The sequence below is a fragment of the Vigna angularis genome, chromosome 1 (assembly GCF_016808095.1).
Source record: "Vigna angularis cultivar LongXiaoDou No.4 chromosome 1, ASM1680809v1, whole genome shotgun sequence".
Lineage (NCBI taxonomy): Eukaryota > Viridiplantae > Streptophyta > Magnoliopsida > Fabales > Fabaceae > Vigna > Vigna angularis.
The window spans coordinates 2364073-2382316 of NC_068970.1; the positions used below are offsets into that span (position 1 = coordinate 2364073).

Sequence of the window (18244 nt, forward strand, 5' to 3'; positions counted from 1 at the left end):
AACATGTTTGGTCTCACACTGCAAACATCTTTTTAGGTTCACGTTAAGAAATAAATAGCTCTATCTTTCACGTTTTGTAGCATAGTAGACGTGACTATTTCCTGTTTCCAAACACAAATTCAGTGGTCAAACCCAATCTGTGAAAGCCAGGAATTTTGTTTCCATGCGTTTGTACAAGGTAGGAACTTTTTCAAGGTAATTTGGGGAAAACCTGGTCCTAATGAAACTCACCCCTTTGGCTACCAAGAGCCTCCACCTATAACACGTACAACAAGACCATAAATTTTATACCTACGAACCAAAGTTACTAATACCCATAATAAACATAACGTGTGTCTCCATGAATTTAGACATAACCACATTAAATAGTCTTACCAAGAGGAATAATTATTCGGGTCCTGTAAACATCCCACAAGAAACAAAAGGTCAGTACATCCATGAAAAGACAACAAATTAGGACAGCAAATAGAGAGAAATGCACACAATAAGGTTGCTATGGTGAAAAGAAATTAGACATGGCATGTTAATTTTATTTGATTAGTTAAAAAAGAATGAAAATTTGAAAAATAAAATAAGAGGTAGAATAGAAGGAAAAGAAAAGAAAAGAAAGGAGAAGCAGGAAGTGTGTTGTTCTTGTGTCATTGTCACATTATACTTTGGTAGCCATTTTTCTGGCCTGCTTACTTTGCTCCCCAAACGAAGAGTACACAACTCTGGTACACTCTTGGCATTTTCCCTTCTCTTTTTCATTTCATTTTATCTTTTAACTTTCACTCTCATTTTCCCATATTTTTCAACTTCTTCACTTCGCCACATTCTCTCACAGACACACTTTCTCTCATGGATGCAAAATCCTCCCAAGCTGTTCTTCCCTCTGAGCCATTGATGTATCAGGTTACTCTCTAAACCAAAAAGAAGTCATTTTTTGCTTTTTCTTTGAAAATTTTCTGCCTAAGTTGCTTTCTTTTCTGTCTCAGACATGGTTCTTGAAAGTTTCCATCCACTGTGAAGGTTGCAGGAGGAAAGTGAAGAAGGTCTTACAGAGCATAGATGGTAACACAGAAATTTACCCTTCTCTCTTTCTGCTCTGCCCAGCAAAATTACTTCTTTTACGTACCCTGTTAACCTACAAGCTTTCCCTTTTTTGTTTTCTTTTGGTAAATTTTTCTCATGCATGGACAGATTCCGTATCTCAAATTTCACTGTGCTAACAAAGATTGTCATTTTCCGTTAGCTTGAACCGGACCATTTACTATTAACGTTTTTTCACTGTACACTGTTTTTAGGTGGTTAATGGTGACAGAATTTTCAATGTCGGGTTATTTCACAGGTGTTTTCACCACAACGGTTGACCCACAGCAGCAGAAAGTGACGGTCACCGGAAGCGTCGGCGTTGAGACGCTGATAAGGAAACTGGAGAAAGCCGGAAAACACGCCGAGATTTGGCCGGAGAATCTCGCGGCCGGGAAGGGAAATAACTCCGACAAAGACAAGCAGCAGCAGAAGAAAAAGAAGAAAAACGAACAAGGAGAAGAATCCGAAGGCAAGATTAATCACTCCACCACGACAAATGCAGTGGCTACCAATACCACCGCGAACACTAGCAAGAAAAAGACGAACGAAAAAAGTTCTGGGGAGAGGGGCAACGGCGAAAGCAAGAGCAGCGGCGGCGGCGGAGAAAATCAGTCTGCAGAATCGGAGAACAAGAGTGGTCAAAGCGAAGGAGTTGGGAAGAAAAAGAAAAAGAAAGAGATGGAAAAAAGTGAGAGTGATGGAAGTTCAGCATGTAACGGTGGAGCTGCGCACAGTGGATCCTCTGGGCAGGTGAATCTGAGCCCTACACGTCAGCAATTCAACCTGTATCCAGAAACTTACTGTTATCCCCCACTTGTGTATCTGGCAACTCACAACAGGTTATGTCCCATGGGAACAATGGGTGGTCCTTCCTACTATGTTTCACCATTGCCCTACATGTGTGCAGGCATAGACCACGATCCTTATCGCCTTCAATCTACGCCCTTCGTTCCCTTCGAGATCTTCAGCGACGAGAATGCAAATGGCTGTTCTATCATGTGAGAACCAAGATACTACCTTTTTGTTTCTTTCATGGTCCCATATCAGCTCTTGTTTTGCTATGCTACGCTATATGGTATGCTAGTTTTGTATTTTTTGAGGGAAAATCGATGGAGCTTTGTGCTGTTCTTGGATTTTCTGGGTTCAGATATATATATATATATACCCTGTTGCCAACTTTACTTATTTTCATTTTGATGGACCAAACTGTAAATAATGGTGAATCATGGACCCTTTCGATAATCATCTCTCTTACTATTATGCAATTTGCCAAGAGATGAGGTGTTAGGATTAGATGGCAAGCATGTCAATGTCACGTCCGAAGGGCATTTCGTGAAGACTGGACTGTGCTATGCAGGCAAAGCAGAGGCAAGGCAATGGAATGAAGCTACACATAAGAATCTTTTTCATGCTGCCAAATGTACTTTCGCAGTCTCACTATTTAAACCAAATCATAATTTATCAGAAAAATCACTCACCATTTCAATATAATACTTCCATGCTAATCATCTTTTCAAGTTAGGGCTTCATCACAATTTTCAACAAATTCAGGACTCTCACTGCATTTGCTCCAACAAGGACGCTTGAAAAAAGTCCATTGACCCAGCCGTGATTAGTGCCGCGTTTGGCTGATGTTTTCTGGGACATGGCAAAAACATAAAATAATAGCACTATCATCAACCTAAGAACATATATCTAAGCAGAGTTATTATTATTTTTTTTTTTGCATGAAATTTTCTCTCTTGGGCACACGGTGTATAAATTATATTGTTATAACTTCAAAGTTGTGATAGAAAAATGGGTGTTATTCATTCAAAGCTGAACTGCATAATCTGACGCCACAGGGTAGCATGACATGCCAAAAGGACTTGTCCTTTCTTGAAATTCTAGCTTTGGGTCAAAACTGCATAATCTCAAAGTCAATTTATTTTGTTCGAATAATGAGAATCATTATTCGGTCACCCCTTCCAGATTCCCGAAATCAACTTGCCTGCACGAATAAAGCAGAATGAGATTGAATTGAATCAATGTTTGAAATTGCAACAGAACAGTATTAAAGGAACGATTATAATGTTGGTAGTGTGAAAAAGATTATTTATACATTTTGGCAAAGCACATAACAGAGGGAAGAGTGTGTTTGTGCTGCGATAGTTTTGTGGAAATAAATGTAGTAAAAAATGATGGTTCCGTAATGAGATAAGTATGAGGGAACAATTAATGTTGTCTGCATTTTGCATGTTAAGATGTTAAGCGAGGCCATGTGAGGGAATCAGGATGTGGACCTAAGGCATTGTAAAGATGAAGGGAAAAAAGTGGAGAAAAAGTATAAAAGGAAGAAACATGGGTGAAGAGCAGTTAAAAAGTAGTGCTGCATTGAAGTGAAATAAAATGCACTGCACGATAGGACACTGCCGTTCAACTCATAAGGTGCAATTTTTTTAGGACAATGGAAAAACTCTTTCATTCTCACTTTATTTTAATATCATTTTTCTACAAGACCATGTGGATTTTCTCTATTGGGGATGTTTATTTCGCAATAGATCACTTTATTATCCACAATCTCAAAAATATAGATCAGGTTCTTCATAATAATAATAAAAATAACGGGACAGAAAAACTAATACATTTTAAATTGAGGCTAGCCTGTACTTTTTGAAGATGGATAGAAAGTTGTAGCAGAAATCTCATATTTTAAAATTCTTGTGGGATAAAACAATTTATATTTGTATTATATGGTAGTTTGGTCAGCCTAAGTCTGAACAGTTAACTACAGTTATAGTGGTCAACCAGTGAGCTTGATTGACTACTAGTCATAAACCAGTTCGGATAGTTAATCCATAGTTTGGAGAGTAAGTCAGTGAGCTCAATCAAATATCAAATAGACCGATTGATCATATACCAACCCTTTTGGACATCCCGCAACCTAGACTGCAAGTTATTGAGCCTAGTTGGTAACCAAAGAGGTCGATCGGATATGTACCAACCCAAATAACCAATCACCAGCTCAGTGAGCAGAATATTGAGCTCGACTAACTACCAAACAGGTCAACTAACCATACACCAGTTCATATAAGTCAAGCATCGACTCGGATAACATTACTATAATATATTAACCTTAAAACTGATAATTAAGATATTAAAGTGTAATTACTCATAATGGACTGCAAATAGGCCAATATTGATCAAAAGTCTAACGTAAAATCTATAAATAAAGGCTAGAGATACCCGAGTAAGTTAGATACTGTTGCATTAATTACTACCTTGTCAAATGTTTAGTGGCATGGAAGATACCCCACTACCTTATGAGTTAATCGATTAAAACAATTAAATAATTAATATTAAAATATTAAATTAAATAAAATATTTTTATTTTAACTTGAATTTAAAATTTTCTAAACTTATTTTTTATATTAAATTATTTTTAAAATTTTATTTCATAAGTTATTATTTAAATATATTAATATATCAATAAAATCATTTACAAATTTTTATAAATTTTGATTTTATTTATTTATATTTTTCGGTATCTTTCAAACAACTTCACTTTCTATTTTTTCTTTTTCTACATTTTTTTCCTTTTTAGAAAACCTATTTATCAAGTAACCCATATAGATAAAGAAACAAAAATTTACTCCACAATAATCAAAATTAAAGATGTCAAAGAAGATCATTTTACTCGTTTTGGTCCGATCAGTCAAATACAGGGCAAATGAATTGGCCTACCACACCAAAATGAATTATATCATTTAAGTTTTATTAAAAATAAAATGAAAACGATAATTTAATAGGATAAAATCTTAAATTAAATGTTGAGTCATGAGAATAATAATTTTTTTTTCTTACTAGCACAATATTTGTAAATGAAGTGTAAAATGAAAAAGTATAAAACTATTAATTTTATACGATTATTATATTAAATCAAAACTTACAAGTCTAAATAAGTTAAAATCTCATAATCTGATTTTTATGTTACTTAATCATCGTTTCGAAACAATAAATTTCTATCTTCTTTCATATCACGTTATATCAAATTTAAATCTAACAAAAAATCATTTAAAAAGATTAAAAAAATAATGTAACTATCCCACTTCGAAATTGAATTGTGTAAACATATTTAAAAATATGTTAACAATTTTTTGACAATAGAGTGTGTTATTATTTTATTGATCCGTATGTTTAAAACAGACTAATTATAAGCTATTACGTACCTATGATGTTGTACAAGAATTTTAAAAAAAATTGTTAAAGAAACATTTTTCATTCGAAACCTATACTTGACTTTTGTGTAAACGAGGCCCACAACCAGTGTTGCTATTAACAAATTGTTTAGCAAGTGTTGATGACTGCTCTTTGTTCTCCAGAACCCCGCCATGTTTTTTTCATTAGTTACAACATTTAGTTGACTTTAGTAATAATATTTCTTAATAATCTTTTAGCGATATATAATGTTACTTCGAACATTGTTTATACGAACACTAATAAGATATAACAATATTTCTTAGTTACTTTGCTTCATAAGATATAATTTTGTTCTTTTCGTTACTTTAACATATACTTTGACATATCTTAATTATTACTTTAATATAATGAAACTATATGACGTATATGATTTGTGTGCTATTTTATTTTAAACTTGACCGGAAATAGTTTTATATATATCGAATGCTCGGTTTTTCTTTAAATTTGACACAAACACCCCTTTAATTTAAAAAATATTATATTGTCATCCATTTTCACTTTATGTTTGCATTGTCTTTAAGTTTTATTTGATGATTGTTCTCTTCTAGTCTTTGAAAAAGAAAAGATTACCCATTATGCATTTTCATAAATAAAATAAACACATATTTAAATGTTTAATATGAGTTGATGGTACCATGGATCAGGGATATTATTGAGCTACATAGTGCACATAAAAAAGTTCATACTGTTATTAATGTTTACAAATAATAGGACCTAACGCCCTAGAGGTTCTTGTAAAATGCGATATATACAGTTTAAAGTAACACAGCCTAGGAAAAACTAATCAAACGAGAACATCCTATGAAAAGCTACATAGATACAAAGTTTTTGTCGTTTTTTCTTCGTGGTAACTCTCAAATGCAAGTTGATGCCTTTGAAGTCCGTTGATTCATCCCAAGCATGATCACAATTACGGTCACATCGTCATGGTACTTCCTTCTCCTCCCAGCTGGAATGTTCATCAACTCTTCCATGCTTAAACCTACATGAGCATTACTCAACCAATAATCATATAATAAAACAAGCAACGTCTATATTAATGAAAATCAAACAAAAGATATCGAAAAATGACCGGCAGAAACAGCTGCTCTAGCCACAAGCTGCTCTATCAGAAACTTTGCTGGATCGCCAAAAGGGGTGCTCAAGATATAAGACTCTACAAGCTTTACTGCCTCATCGTTGCTGAAGAAGTCAAATAAACCATCACTTCCAACTATCACAAATTGATCGGAGCTTGAGATTCTATGGACATTCAGTGATGGTTGAGTGGATATGTATGGTGGGCTTTTAAGATCACGAACTCGAAGGATTCCCATCAAAGCATCATTCAAATTTTTCTGCACCAGAATAAAATAAGAAAATCAAATCTATGTTTGGTACTTGGTAGAACAAAGATATATTCTTTGCAACCTTCCACTCAATCGCAGTATATAGTTTGAATTTAAAGGTTTATAACTATCACCTTTATTTGCTAAAACATGAGTACCAAAGTGTTTTGGTGATAGGAGAGAATATCAACCAACCTTTTTCAAGTAGCCAACTCCAAAAGCGCGAGTAACCTTGAGTTTCCCTTTCACTTTTCCTGCTATAACGATCCTGGGATCATCGGGATGTTCGGCCAGAAGTCTAGCTCTTTCAACTTCATTATCAACGGTGTGATTATCTGTAAGCTGTATAGCCTTCAGTCTCTCACTCTTATCCATTCGGCAACCTGTAATGCAGGTTGCCAAAACTGCTCTGCTGTCACCCAGATTAAGTGTATACAAATCATTACCATGAAGAAGCACTAGTAAAACACAAGATCCAATAGAAACTAGATCAGGACGTTCCTCCATTTCCCGCTCCACCATGTACAGGAAATCATTCTCTGCCTGACTAATAGCACGTTCAAGGATATCAAGTACCCCTTGTGAAAATGGATCACATGATAGTTCTGACTTAGTAGATAGGCTACACTTTGCATAACATCCATGATTAGAATCATTTATTCCTTTAAACCTTGCCATAGATTGATCTTCGTGATAAATAAGGCTGTCATTCAACTTACATTGCAGGGATTCATCCAAGCCCCCATCATTATAAGCTCTGATGTAACCTGGCTCCAATTCCTCGATTAACTTATCAAAATATGATATGATGGTGTCATACAGGGTACCAGCCAGAAAATCGGCTGCATCTCTTCCATTAAAGCCATCATAAATTGCACAGAATAGCCACCCATTTTCTTCAGAACAAACTGCTTGAACTCTGTCTTCACCGGCAGCTCCTCCTGCTACTTGAACTTCCTTAACATTAAGAAAACCTTCACTTCTGGAAGGATCGCTCATTGATTTTAACGTGCAAGAGTCATATTCGAGGATGTCACTTGTAGTAGAAGGACTGCAGCTAAGGTAAGACAAACTACTTGGGAGGGAAGATGATAGTATGTCCAACTTTGAAAGACTTGGCGAAGAGGTTACCTTACGAAATGAATTAGGAGAGTCCCAACTTGGAAGGATTTCTTCACCTATTTTACCATTGCAGATGTTTGTGTTGGCTAATGTAGCATTCGCACTTAAGGCTGCACCTGACAAGCAAGAGAAACTACTTGTTCTACGCACTCCGGGAAGGATTTTGCAGCCACTGGCAACCTCACAGGGAATACCTCTATCACTGTTGCATTTATAGCCAAAACTTATTTCAAGTTCTCCTTCAGGACTAAGCATTATACCCTGCTTTAAGAAATCCATTCTCAATAGTATCAGTACCACAGGTATACATATACTGAAAGGAAAACACACACAACACACATATATATATCCCTGTATAATATAAGGTGATAGGAATACTGATTCTTGTAAAGTGATAATCAGATAAAATAGATCTATATATAACCAAGGTGGTTATAGTGCACGAGCATTACAAAGAAAAGACAAAATGCATTTTGAACTTGAAAATATAAAACCAAAAGAAACTGAATTTAATATTTAAAACCAAGAGAAACTTTTTCTAAGAGTATGGTCTATCAGATGTTTTGTTTTATGAACAAACAATGCTAACATAAAAAGTAAATGGCCAAATCAAAATAATTTACACAAGGATAGGACAGACTCGCAAATGGTAAAATATCACAACAATTTGACATGAGATCACCAAGCACTAAAATATACGGCTAGAATTAAAAAATGAGACTTAAAATTTGTAGAATTTTTACTTATAGCTTTTCAGTATCAGCATTCGGTTCCACATATAGCCAATTTATTTTTTTTAAGATTTTGATGAACCTCATGGATTGTTTGGGGAATTGCTGATATTGAAGAAATTATTACAAAGCATCCAATTCAGAGATTTTGATCGAAAGATTTGATATTATTCTTTATCCCGGGTCAAGAATATCAGATCTTCCATCATGATGCCCATTATCCATACAGAAAGGTTCATAGCAAGACAACGAAAACAATGAAAGTCCAAACCATAATACACATGAAAAATGAAGCATCTGCACAGTAAAATATTAGCTTCAACCCCAGAATTGCAGGCAATACACATCAACAGGGAGATCATAAAAATTAAACTACATATATACGCGTGTATAAAGTTATCATATAAGTCTTCGGTTTGAAAACCTAGATTAGTTCAAGCAATCCACACAACAAAAGGAGCTTAACAACAAAGACCCTCCACCAAAACCCCTTAAAAAATAGAGGGGCGTTTAAATATAAACATTAATTCATTCAGAAAGGGTGTCCAATGGCCCAGCGATCAGCAAATGACGGGAAGCAGATTTTGCTCGGCACCAATTTCTCTCAGAGAAAAGCTTCCTACTCTGAAGGTATAGCTATGAGCACCCAATGCAAGTAAAAGTTCAAAAACGAAACCCGAGGTGAAATAAAATGAAAGCACAGGAAATGCTAATAATCAGAGACACCCCAAATAAGAAGAAGCAATCAAAATCGAGTCTTTTGAAGAGGGCAGCATGGAAGCAAGGGAAGACAATCCCTTAGAAAAGGCATAATAGAGAAAGACAGAAAATTTAAGAAAAGGAACTGACCAGTGAGGAACCCAATAGAGCGAAGGCAAAAAGAGAGGAGGGATTGTGAGAATGCGGGTATGATAGAAGAGAGAAAGGAGTGAGTGAGAGTGGGAGTATATATACAAGAGAGTGTGACTTAGCAAATCCCGAAAGGGCAGAGAAAGAAAATATATTTGGTTGCGTTTCGTGTATGTGTGTGTGTGTGTGTGTGCGGCAACAAGTGGAGAATCCGTATCACAATGAAATTGCATTTGGAATTGGATGGTATATATTAGCCGTTGCCAACCCAAAACTCACCACAACGCCCAAATCACTCTCTTTCACTCTTCTTTGTCCTCTTAGCTCTTTCAGATTTACCCCTATTCTTCACCAACCCTTCATTTTTCAGTCAACCTCTCTCCTCACTCGTTGACTTTTCCTTTTTTCTTTCTCTTTATCTTCCTTCTTTATCTTCCTCCTTTATCGTTAATGTGCAGATTTAGTTTTTTAATTCCTTTCTTCTTATTTTTTTTTTTATAATTTTGGTCCGGGTTAATGTTTCAATCTTGTTTTTTCAAATGTTGAGAGTTTTAGAGCAATTTTAAATAAGATTTAGGTAAAAGTTTGAAGGAAAAAAATATTGATGATGTTCAGAGAAACAGAGAAATATATTCATAAATTTTGGAAAACAACTAAACTAAAAACCGTTGTTTATTAGTTAAGTTTTAGATTTGATTTTAAAAACAGATCAAACTAAATTTATATATAGACATACTTTTATTATGGTTTTACTATACCTATTATAATCTCTCTTTTTTTGTGTAATTATATAACTTATTCATATTTATGAAAATATTTTTTATTTAATTTTTTAAGTAATGAATATAATTATCGTAAGTTTATTTTCAAAGTTATATATAACATATATTCGAAAAATTATACTATTATTTGTCCTATAATAAGTTACAAATGAAATTTTTTAAATTCTAAATTATTTTTATTATTTATCTTTACTATTTATATAGAAAAATGTGAACTCTGATATGATCTAAGTTGCTTTAAATTGAAATTGGTATACGTTTAAATTGATTCGATGATGAATTAAGAAAATTGAAGCTATTAAATCAGATAATTATTGTCTTTAAAACATTCAATCCAATCTGCAAACACAGTTATAAATTATTTTTATCATGAATCTTTATTATTTATATAGAAAAATATAAACTCTGATATTATCTAAGTTGCTTTAAATTGAATTTGGTATACATTTTAAACTGATTCGATGATGAATTAAGAAAATTGAAGCTATTAAATCAGATTATTTTTGTCTTTAAAACATATCCAGTCCAATCTACAAACACGGATATAATAATATCAAATTTAGAGATTACATTTATGACATAAAATTATAAGAGTGCTATATTTCACGATATATATGATGTTACTCTTATATTCATAAAATATCAGTAAAAATTATTTTGTATTTTTAACATCTCTATAACGTGTCTGGATGCATGCTCACCAAAGACAGAATGCATCAAATTGAAGTAAGAATACGAAGTTTTTGCATCTTTGGTTTGAAATAGATTGGAAAATTACTAAATACGTATTGTATCACATGACTAGACGGTCATCACAGTTTACAAACTTTATATGACCGGACGGCCAGCAAAGCAGACAAAGGCGTCGACAGAGACGGCCGGTCTCATAAACGTAAATGATTAATGTTAAAGAGATTAAGATAAATCGAGTTTAAGGATATTAGACCAGGATTTGGTCGAGATTAAAATATCGCCAATGCTAGGCCCATGCCTAAAAATTATAAATACAAGTTAAAGGTAAAAGGTATGTATAAATAATTATTGTGGATTTATTACTGTCATTGTCATATTGGATTATGGAACGGTTCAACTACTTACTTTGATATTGGAGTATCTTTAACAGGTACACCTGTGGACGGTAAGAAAACACAAATTGTGAAGGTATTTAGTGACTCAGTCCTATAACCAAAACACGTATGTTTTTTAATGAGTTCCAAACACATAAAGTTGCATATTAAAATGTATACACTGATAAACTGTGAATAAAAGATGAAAAAACACCACTCCATATTAATTAGACAAATCTTGTTAATTAGAAATTATAATTTGAAGACAAAATAGTTTTTAACTAAACATAAAAAAAATTGATTTTAATGAGAAAATAATTTCATAAAACCTAACGGTTCCGTCTATTGAAGGATGAAATTATTGGTTTAGGCTGTGTCTAAGAAAGAGTTGGAGGAGTAGTGATGTTACTTTAGGGTATAGAGAATAGATGCTCATTACATTACTGCCAAACACATGCAGAGATGCTGCCAGTGAGCTGAATGGCTGAACGTTGTGTGTTGTTCATCTTACTTTTGTACTCACGTGTCTCCATACAGAGTATTTTTCACGAAATTGAAGTAATAATAATAGTGTTAGAAGTGGATTTGAAGATTGGTTCCTTCCTGTCACACTTTTGACCGAGTAATAATGGTGGTTATAATGTTACGGCTTATTTATGGACCATACGATACTCACCAAAGGATGCTGCCACTTTGAACAAAAGGGTGTGGCGGCTGATAGCAAAAGAAAGGAGCTGCGCATTATACCCTTCCATGCAGATTTACACGGACCATTCTTGCACCCCTATTTTTGGCAGCCTAAACAAAGAAAAAGAGTTTCGACTTTTGACAAGGTGCCAAACTCATCACTACCACCCATTTTTTTTTTAAACTTTAAACTATTCAATTTTCTCATTAGCATGAGAACAGCTGGGACAGAGAAAGATCAAAATCATTGTGATCGTGACGTGCATAAACTCTTTAGAGAGGAGGCGACAAAACCACATACCTACCTGCATTTCAAAGATATTGTCTAGTAGTCAACATATCAATACGCGTGAGTTTCAAGCAAATCCAAGGGTGATTGATTACTTTGAATTTTGGAAATTAGAACCAGGTTTTGGATTGAAGAGAATATGGCATGTCGAAGCGGATAATGGTGTGTCATGTGAGTAGGAGTAAACTAAGATACAATGACATTTTTTCTCAGTTACATAATACATGAGATGATTTTAACTTGAATAAAATCTTTGTTTCTTTTACAATCTTGTTTTCTTTTGTAAATGTTTACAAAAGAAGTTTATTTATTGAGGACCTAAATAGAAACTACTATCAGCTAGTTTTCGGCGATGCTTATCAGAGAGTAGTCAGAAAAGTACGGAGCTAAAATAGCAGTTTCACAGCAGCAGACTCAACCGCATATAACTAGGATTCCACTTTGTAAGAGACTTTTGTTTGCCCCTTCTTCGAGCGAATTTGCGAGACCTGATCATATACACAGATTATAGAAGCATATAGCACAAAATTGTTACCAAGCAACCAAATAAAACTAAAAAAAGTCTATCATTTTATAAACTAAGTATTAGGTCTTTGAACAACAAAATTTTCATTTTCAACAGTTTCAATGAAAGAAATTCATTGGTGCTACTTACAAAGAGTGAAGCCTGCTGATTACAAAGAGCAAACTTACACAAAAAATATCATATCAAACCAAACTAGCAGCTAGTTCAAATAATGGATTCCATACCTTAATTTGTACGATGTCTGAAATGTCAGCAACATGAGTACCACCACATGGGCAGCCAGGATTATCTCCTATCCTCACAATGCGAGGTGTGCTTTCCTGTGAGAGTGGATGCATCAATATTGAAACATAATGTAGTGGTGCAGAAAATAAGAACAAAACCAGATTCATGCTAGAGATGAACTTAACATAGTTTTGTATACTTTAATATATGCATAAGCGTGTGATGTACACATATGTGAGACAGTGAATGCTACCCGTCAGCTAATTTAAAAGAATTGCTACAGTTCCATTCTAAGAAAGCGCCACATAAGCAAGGACCCTGTAGCTTGGGCGTTGAAGATATCTGACATTATAAAACTGCTTACCAGATACAACCACCGATTTCATACTCTATACAAATAATAAGGCAGTGTGAATAATAATACATTGATTTAGACGTCAACAAAAAACGGAAAACATAGAACACAGTTACTTCAAAAAACCATTTTAATAGATTAAAACAATTTCACACAACTCGTAAATCAATTTCTCATCTAAAATCTGTAGAGTTTTGACAATTATTTTCAAAACAGGTGTTTCAAGAAAAAAAAAAAAAAAGAAATAGTTGGAATGTTTTCTCATTCTCTTTTTCTGCTTTCTTTAAGTACTACAAAGACAAATTTTTAGAGAACAAAAATGTGCTCAATAGACAAACACGTTAAAATATCCTCACGTGACTGTAAATTTGAGAATTCATAAACAGTTTTTCAAAACAGTCAACCAACATGATCGAAGTCTAGTATATGACCCTCTCCAGATTGGTTTAAATATAGGGCAAGAAGTCAGTCATACTCACCGACAAAAACAATCAAATACAAGAAGGCAGCGAAGGGAAAACAGCCGTGTTCCTTCACTGGTACCGATATTAAGACTTGAACTGATTTCATCACATTCACAATGGCTGGATCAAGAGTTTCTTAGATTTCCATAGTTAGGACTTATGAAGGCTGCTACAATGTGGATAGAAACACCATTTGCAGCAAGAATATATCTTTTATAGACTGACCTTAGAAATATAATCAGGAAGACTCCCTCCGCAAATCTTAGCAGCTTCATCATATGGTAATACATCAACAGAAATCTGTATCGTAAGGTGAAGATTTTCAGAGCCTGATGTCACATAAAAAGCAATTTACGAACATAACAACTTACTCTTTCTCCCGAGGAAATTAATGCATTGGCCTCCAGCTCTAGATCCTTTTGCTTACTCTGCAATTCATTTTGTGGAACTGTACCCTTATATTCAACCCAAGGCCTGGAAATGATGCAATAGCCAGTACGGAGCAAACTTCGTAACTTAGGAACACATTTAAACCGAATACTTATGGGATTACAACAGCAGGAGTTTAGCAATTGTAAGATCTTTGTTTTGAGAAAACCCTCAAAAGAAACTATTATTTTGTTATTCTATTAGTCTTGCGAAGATTTTTTTCACCATACGAGTCCCTCAAAGATCTAAACATAACTAAATTCTATATTATAAAGGACTGGCTAAAAAGCCACTAGAAGACTAAGGTGGCACCACGCTAATCTTTATGACCAATTTAAGGATTTATTGTATTTGTAGACTTCTAATAAACCCACTTAATCATCATTAATATTATCCTAGATCAGCAATGATTTGATAACTTGAACAATGCCTCTTAGCTTGAGTATTAGACAGATAACTTTCAAGTCTCAAACCTAGTTCAGATTATGCACTCATATCCAAGCCATGAATTCAGTACACACCAAAAGCATAAAAAGCAGTAAAATGATATACCCATCAGAAAAATGGTAGGCTTTGCCAGGCTCTAAATGACCCAATCCTATTCTTTGCAGACAAATATCAAGCAAATGTCCCGCTGAATGCAATCTACACAGGAAATAAGCAAGGAAAAATGAGATTTACAGAAACAGAATTATAAATTTTCTTATAAGCAGTGCAGTAATCATAGATTCAAAATAGAAAAACTGCCTGGCAGTAATCATACACTCTAAAAAAAAGTAGTAATTAAAAAATTTGTACAGATGGTAAATCATTTCCCTAGCTACACAAGAAAAATAAAAAGTACGCTTCAGAAAAATAATTTATGTAAAACAAATCAGATATGTGGGATATCTCAACTCAATCTAAAAGGAAAGGAAAGAAGAACACAAAGATAAATGTCTGAAGAATTTCATCCCCTGAAAAAAAAATAAAGTTAACCTGGAGTTCAGTTTTCGCCTCTGCTCGTCAACAAACAGTGAAACCTCATTCCCTTTCTCGTGTGTAGGCTCAAATTCCCCTCCCAAATTCTCAAAGAGCCCATAGTGAAAAACCTACATCATCATAATAATAAAAAAAAAAAGAGGATGTCTACAAAATAATTGATGACCACTCCAGAGACATGTTCGACAACAAAAAAGACCTTTCATTCTTGAAACTTACAATTCCATCTTTGGATCGAACATCAGATACCAGAAATTTGTTTTCTAAGCCATGAATGAGTACAAAGCCAGTATCCGCGGGTTGACCACCTCCTTGCGGATGGAATATCGTACGGTCCAATATCAAAACATGTCTACCATCATCGCCCTTTTCATTTTACATCAATAACGAAGCGAGTTAAGATTTCCTTCTCTGTATAGTCCTTCGCCCTTTCCCATATTTGTCATTTCGCAAAAATTATCAGTTGAATAACTAACTAAAAATCAAGAAGTAATAGAAATTAACCTTGAAGTGAGATAATAATGTGGCAGTGCACTGGAGGCTCCACATGTCATCGTAGTATTCGAGCTTCGTGGGATTCTTGTACAAATCCATGGCCATAACCGAATCCTGAATCTATGGTTCTTCGTTTCGGATCATACCTGACCCCGTAAATGCTTCATACTCAAATAGTCACCGATTTTGACGTGATCGATAAATAGAAAGTTTCTGTACCGTGAAAGAATTATATAATGGGTAGGTTTGTTTAGTAGTTATCCTTTAATAGATTACTGATTTTAGTCACTATCGATTAGGTTTTCAGTTATTTTTTTTTTTGAAAAATTAAAGTAATTAGATTTTTGTAATTAGTTAGGTATTAACACTCTTTAAAGGAGATGTCATGTGATAATGACAGTGTAAAATAACACTAATAATACATGGTTGTCATGTGTCATTATATTAGTCTTAATTTGATTTTTGTATTTTTATTGTTTTTCAATTTGAACATGTATTTTTATTTTGTTTCAATTTATTCTTAATTTTAAAAATTAAACAATTTTATTCCTTCTTAAATTCAAACAAAATTTAAATTGTATTTAAATCTTAACAAATATAATTATTAAAATTGATATTTTTATTAAATAATTTTAACAAGATTAAGTTTAATTATATTTATATTTACTTAATGTTAATTATGTTATTTAATTATACCTATAAGGGTTTAAATGCTGGTGTGAATTTTCTACAATGAAATTTTTCATGGAAGATCATGAAATAATAAGCTATCTTTAATTACCCTTTTTAAGAAAACTTTCTTAAATTTTTTATTAAAAAAAAAGAGAAATTTCACATCAAAAATTTGTTCAATAAACTAAATCATTTCGAAAATTCACACCATCATATTATGTCACGATTTTCTTTTAACTCTTATAAGAATATTTAAATAACATAATTAATATTTATATAATTAATTAAATAAAAATATAAACAAACTTAATCATGTTAAAAACATTTAATAAAAATATTATTAAGATTTATATACAATTTAAATTTTGTTTGAATTTGGAGAGGGACAAAATAGTTTAATTTTAAAAATTAGGAATAAATTGAGACAAAATAAAAATAGAGGGACCAAATTGAGACAACATAAAAATACAAGGACCAAACTGAGACTAATGCAATGACATGTAGCTTGACAGTGACATGTGGCACTGCCAGTGCCATGTCACACTGTTATTGCCACATGGCACAATATAAGTTTGACACGTGGCATTTTTATTTTATTTTTTAAAATAAAAAATAAATAAAAAAATAATTCAAAAATTCAAAAAAATCAGGAACTAACTCGTGGCACCTCCCTTAACCATGATAGTACGAAACTAACAGTGTGACCTAATTGCTTTAATTTTTTGAAAACCCAATTGAGAAAAAAAAAACTAAAATCCGAGTGTTGCTCCCTCCACCATCCCCAAACTCCTACACCTCTCCACTATTTTCTTTTATTCTAAAAATATCTTACACCTCCCCAATACCCATCAAAAGAAGTCATTCTCTTTTCACCTTCCACCTCCATTGACTTCAATCCCTCACCACTTTCCCAAACCCATTCCCAACAATCTTCTTCTTATCACTGACATCCACACTCTTGGAAAGATGATCCACTTGCCTGGTCCTCGTCGGCCATCGATGTTGATCCGCCAGCCTTGAATTCTCCCCCTTCACTGTAGTGGCCCTCCATTGCTCCGGCGTCGCGACCTTCCGCGGCAGCGGTGGCTTTGGTCTTGCTAAAGGGCAGGGAAAAGGCCTCTCCTTGAAAGGAAATACCGACAGGCTCCGAGTGGAAGTCACCAGAAGCTTTATCGCCTCGGGAAGCCGCGTTGAGGGGCGCGGGTGGCGACGGTCCACCAATTGGGAACACTTTGGTACCAAAGGGGTAGAGGGATTGGTGGAATGAGAAAGAAGAGGGGAAGAGAATCGCCGAGAAGAAGAACTTGTCGTTGATGTTGAGGTTGAAGTTGTTGTGGTGAAGAAGGCGAAGATGAAGGAGAGTGAGACATGTACCTTGAAGAAACTTGCCTATCCTTTGGTCTTCTGGGTATGATGCCATTGTTGTTGTTGTCTTTCTCAGAAGAGGTCAATGGGTCCTCCGAAATGGCAGCCAACATTTCCTAAAGCTTATAACCTTCCCTCACATTACCTTTCTCATGAGGGTTTTCCTTTTCTCTTTCTCCAAAACTCAAATCTTGATTATGTTTTCCACCCTACAGATCAGAGGCGTGGTTCTGAAGTGTGATTATGTGGAGTTTCCATAAGACAGTGGGAGAGGTGTATGGTATTTTTGGAATAAAAGAAAATAATGGGGAGGTGTAGAGTATTTTTGAAATAAAAAAAAAATAGTAGGGAAATGTAGAAGTACTTGGAGAGGTGAAGGGAGTAACACCCCTAAGAACCTAATTGAAACTTCTCAGCAAAATTAGAGACCTCGAAAATGATTAAACTTAAATATAATAAAAAAAGCTTTTTAATAAAATTCTTATTTAATTTAGTTATCAAAATAAATAGAAATTTTTTTAATTTTAAATTACGCAAGTTAAAAGAAACACATGATAAAACTAT

At 34.0% G+C, this 18244-nt stretch overlaps 3 protein-coding genes across 8 annotated transcripts; 1 reads left to right on the forward strand and 2 right to left on the reverse strand.

Moving 5' to 3' along the window:
- Positions 1-551: 551 nt before the first annotated feature.
- LOC108339176 (heavy metal-associated isoprenylated plant protein 36) lies at positions 552-2209 on the forward strand. Its single transcript, XM_017576320.2, has 4 exons — positions 552-716; positions 827-894; positions 978-1053; positions 1331-2209. Exons 2-4 carry the CDS (start codon positions 841-843, stop codon positions 2074-2076), a joined length of 876 nt encoding a protein of 291 aa, XP_017431809.1. The 5' UTR covers positions 552-716; positions 827-840; the 3' UTR covers positions 2077-2209.
- Positions 2210-5978: 3769 nt separating this feature from the next.
- On the reverse strand, positions 5979-9567 carry LOC108323754 (probable protein phosphatase 2C 40). Of its 2 annotated transcripts, none has more exons than XM_017556475.2 (4): positions 9344-9567; positions 6837-8024; positions 6386-6650; positions 5979-6295 (listed from the first exon to the last, which is right to left on the reverse strand). In XM_017556475.2, the coding sequence occupies exons 2-4, from the start codon at positions 8016-8018 to the stop codon at positions 6168-6170; spliced, it is 1575 nt and encodes a 524-aa protein (XP_017411964.1). In that variant the 5' UTR covers positions 8019-8024; positions 9344-9567; the 3' UTR covers positions 5979-6167. The 2 variants fall into 2 exon arrangements, with proteins under 2 accessions (XP_017411964.1, XP_017411965.1); XM_017556476.2 differs by having other exon boundaries at positions 6837-8027.
- A 2748-nt stretch (positions 9568-12315) lies between these two features.
- Positions 12316-15869, reverse strand: LOC108341938 (uncharacterized). 5 transcript variants are annotated; one of them, XR_001833335.2, is made up of 9 exons: positions 15653-15869; positions 15368-15514; positions 15146-15258; positions 14720-14812; positions 14110-14212; positions 13964-14038; positions 13754-13873; positions 12919-13014; positions 12613-12656 (listed from the first exon to the last, which is right to left on the reverse strand). XR_001833335.2 is itself a non-coding variant. In XM_017579665.2 (8 exons), the coding sequence occupies exons 1-8, from the start codon at positions 15746-15748 to the stop codon at positions 12597-12599; spliced, it is 783 nt and encodes a 260-aa protein (XP_017435154.1). In that variant the 5' UTR covers positions 15749-15866; the 3' UTR covers positions 12316-12596. The 5 variants fall into 5 exon arrangements, 1 of the variants encoding a protein (XP_017435154.1); XR_001833343.2 differs by having other exon boundaries at positions 13754-13858; positions 15653-15868; XM_017579665.2 differs by lacking the exon at positions 13754-13873 and having other exon boundaries at positions 12316-12656; positions 15653-15866.
- Between the last annotated feature and the right edge of the window lie 2375 nt (positions 15870-18244).

Excerpts from the sequence above, each read along its gene's own strand:
- LOC108339176 (XM_017576320.2), top strand. The coding sequence starts at position 841 with ATGGATGCAAAATCCTCCCAAGCTGTTCTTCCCTCTGAGCCATTGATG. Across the intron at positions 895-977 it reads CTGAGCCATTGATGTATCAG|ACATGGTTCTTGAAAGTTTC; the intron begins GTTACTCTCTAA and ends TTTCTGTCTCAG. Across the intron at positions 1,054-1,330 it reads GGTCTTACAGAGCATAGATG|GTGTTTTCACCACAACGGTT; the intron begins GTAACACAGAAA and ends GTTATTTCACAG.
- LOC108341938 (XM_017579665.2), bottom strand. The coding sequence starts at position 15,748 with ATGGCCATGGATTTGTACAAGAATCCCACGAAGCTCGAATACTACGAT. Across the intron at positions 15,259-15,367 it reads TTCGATCCAAAGATGGAATT|GTTTTTCACTATGGGCTCTT; the intron begins GTAAGTTTCAAG and ends ATGATGATGTAG. Across the intron at positions 14,213-14,719 it reads GCCTACCATTTTTCTGATGG|GCCTTGGGTTGAATATAAGG; the intron begins GTATATCATTTT and ends CATCATTTCCAG.
- LOC108323754 (XM_017556475.2), bottom strand. The coding sequence starts at position 8,018 with ATGCTTAGTCCTGAAGGAGAACTTGAAATAAGTTTTGGCTATAAATGC. Across the intron at positions 6,651-6,836 it reads GAGTTGGCTACTTGAAAAAG|AAAAATTTGAATGATGCTTT; the intron begins GTTGGTTGATAT and ends ATTCTGGTGCAG. Across the intron at positions 6,296-6,385 it reads TAGAGCAGCTGTTTCTGCCG|GTTTAAGCATGGAAGAGTTG; the intron begins GTCATTTTTCGA and ends ATGCTCATGTAG.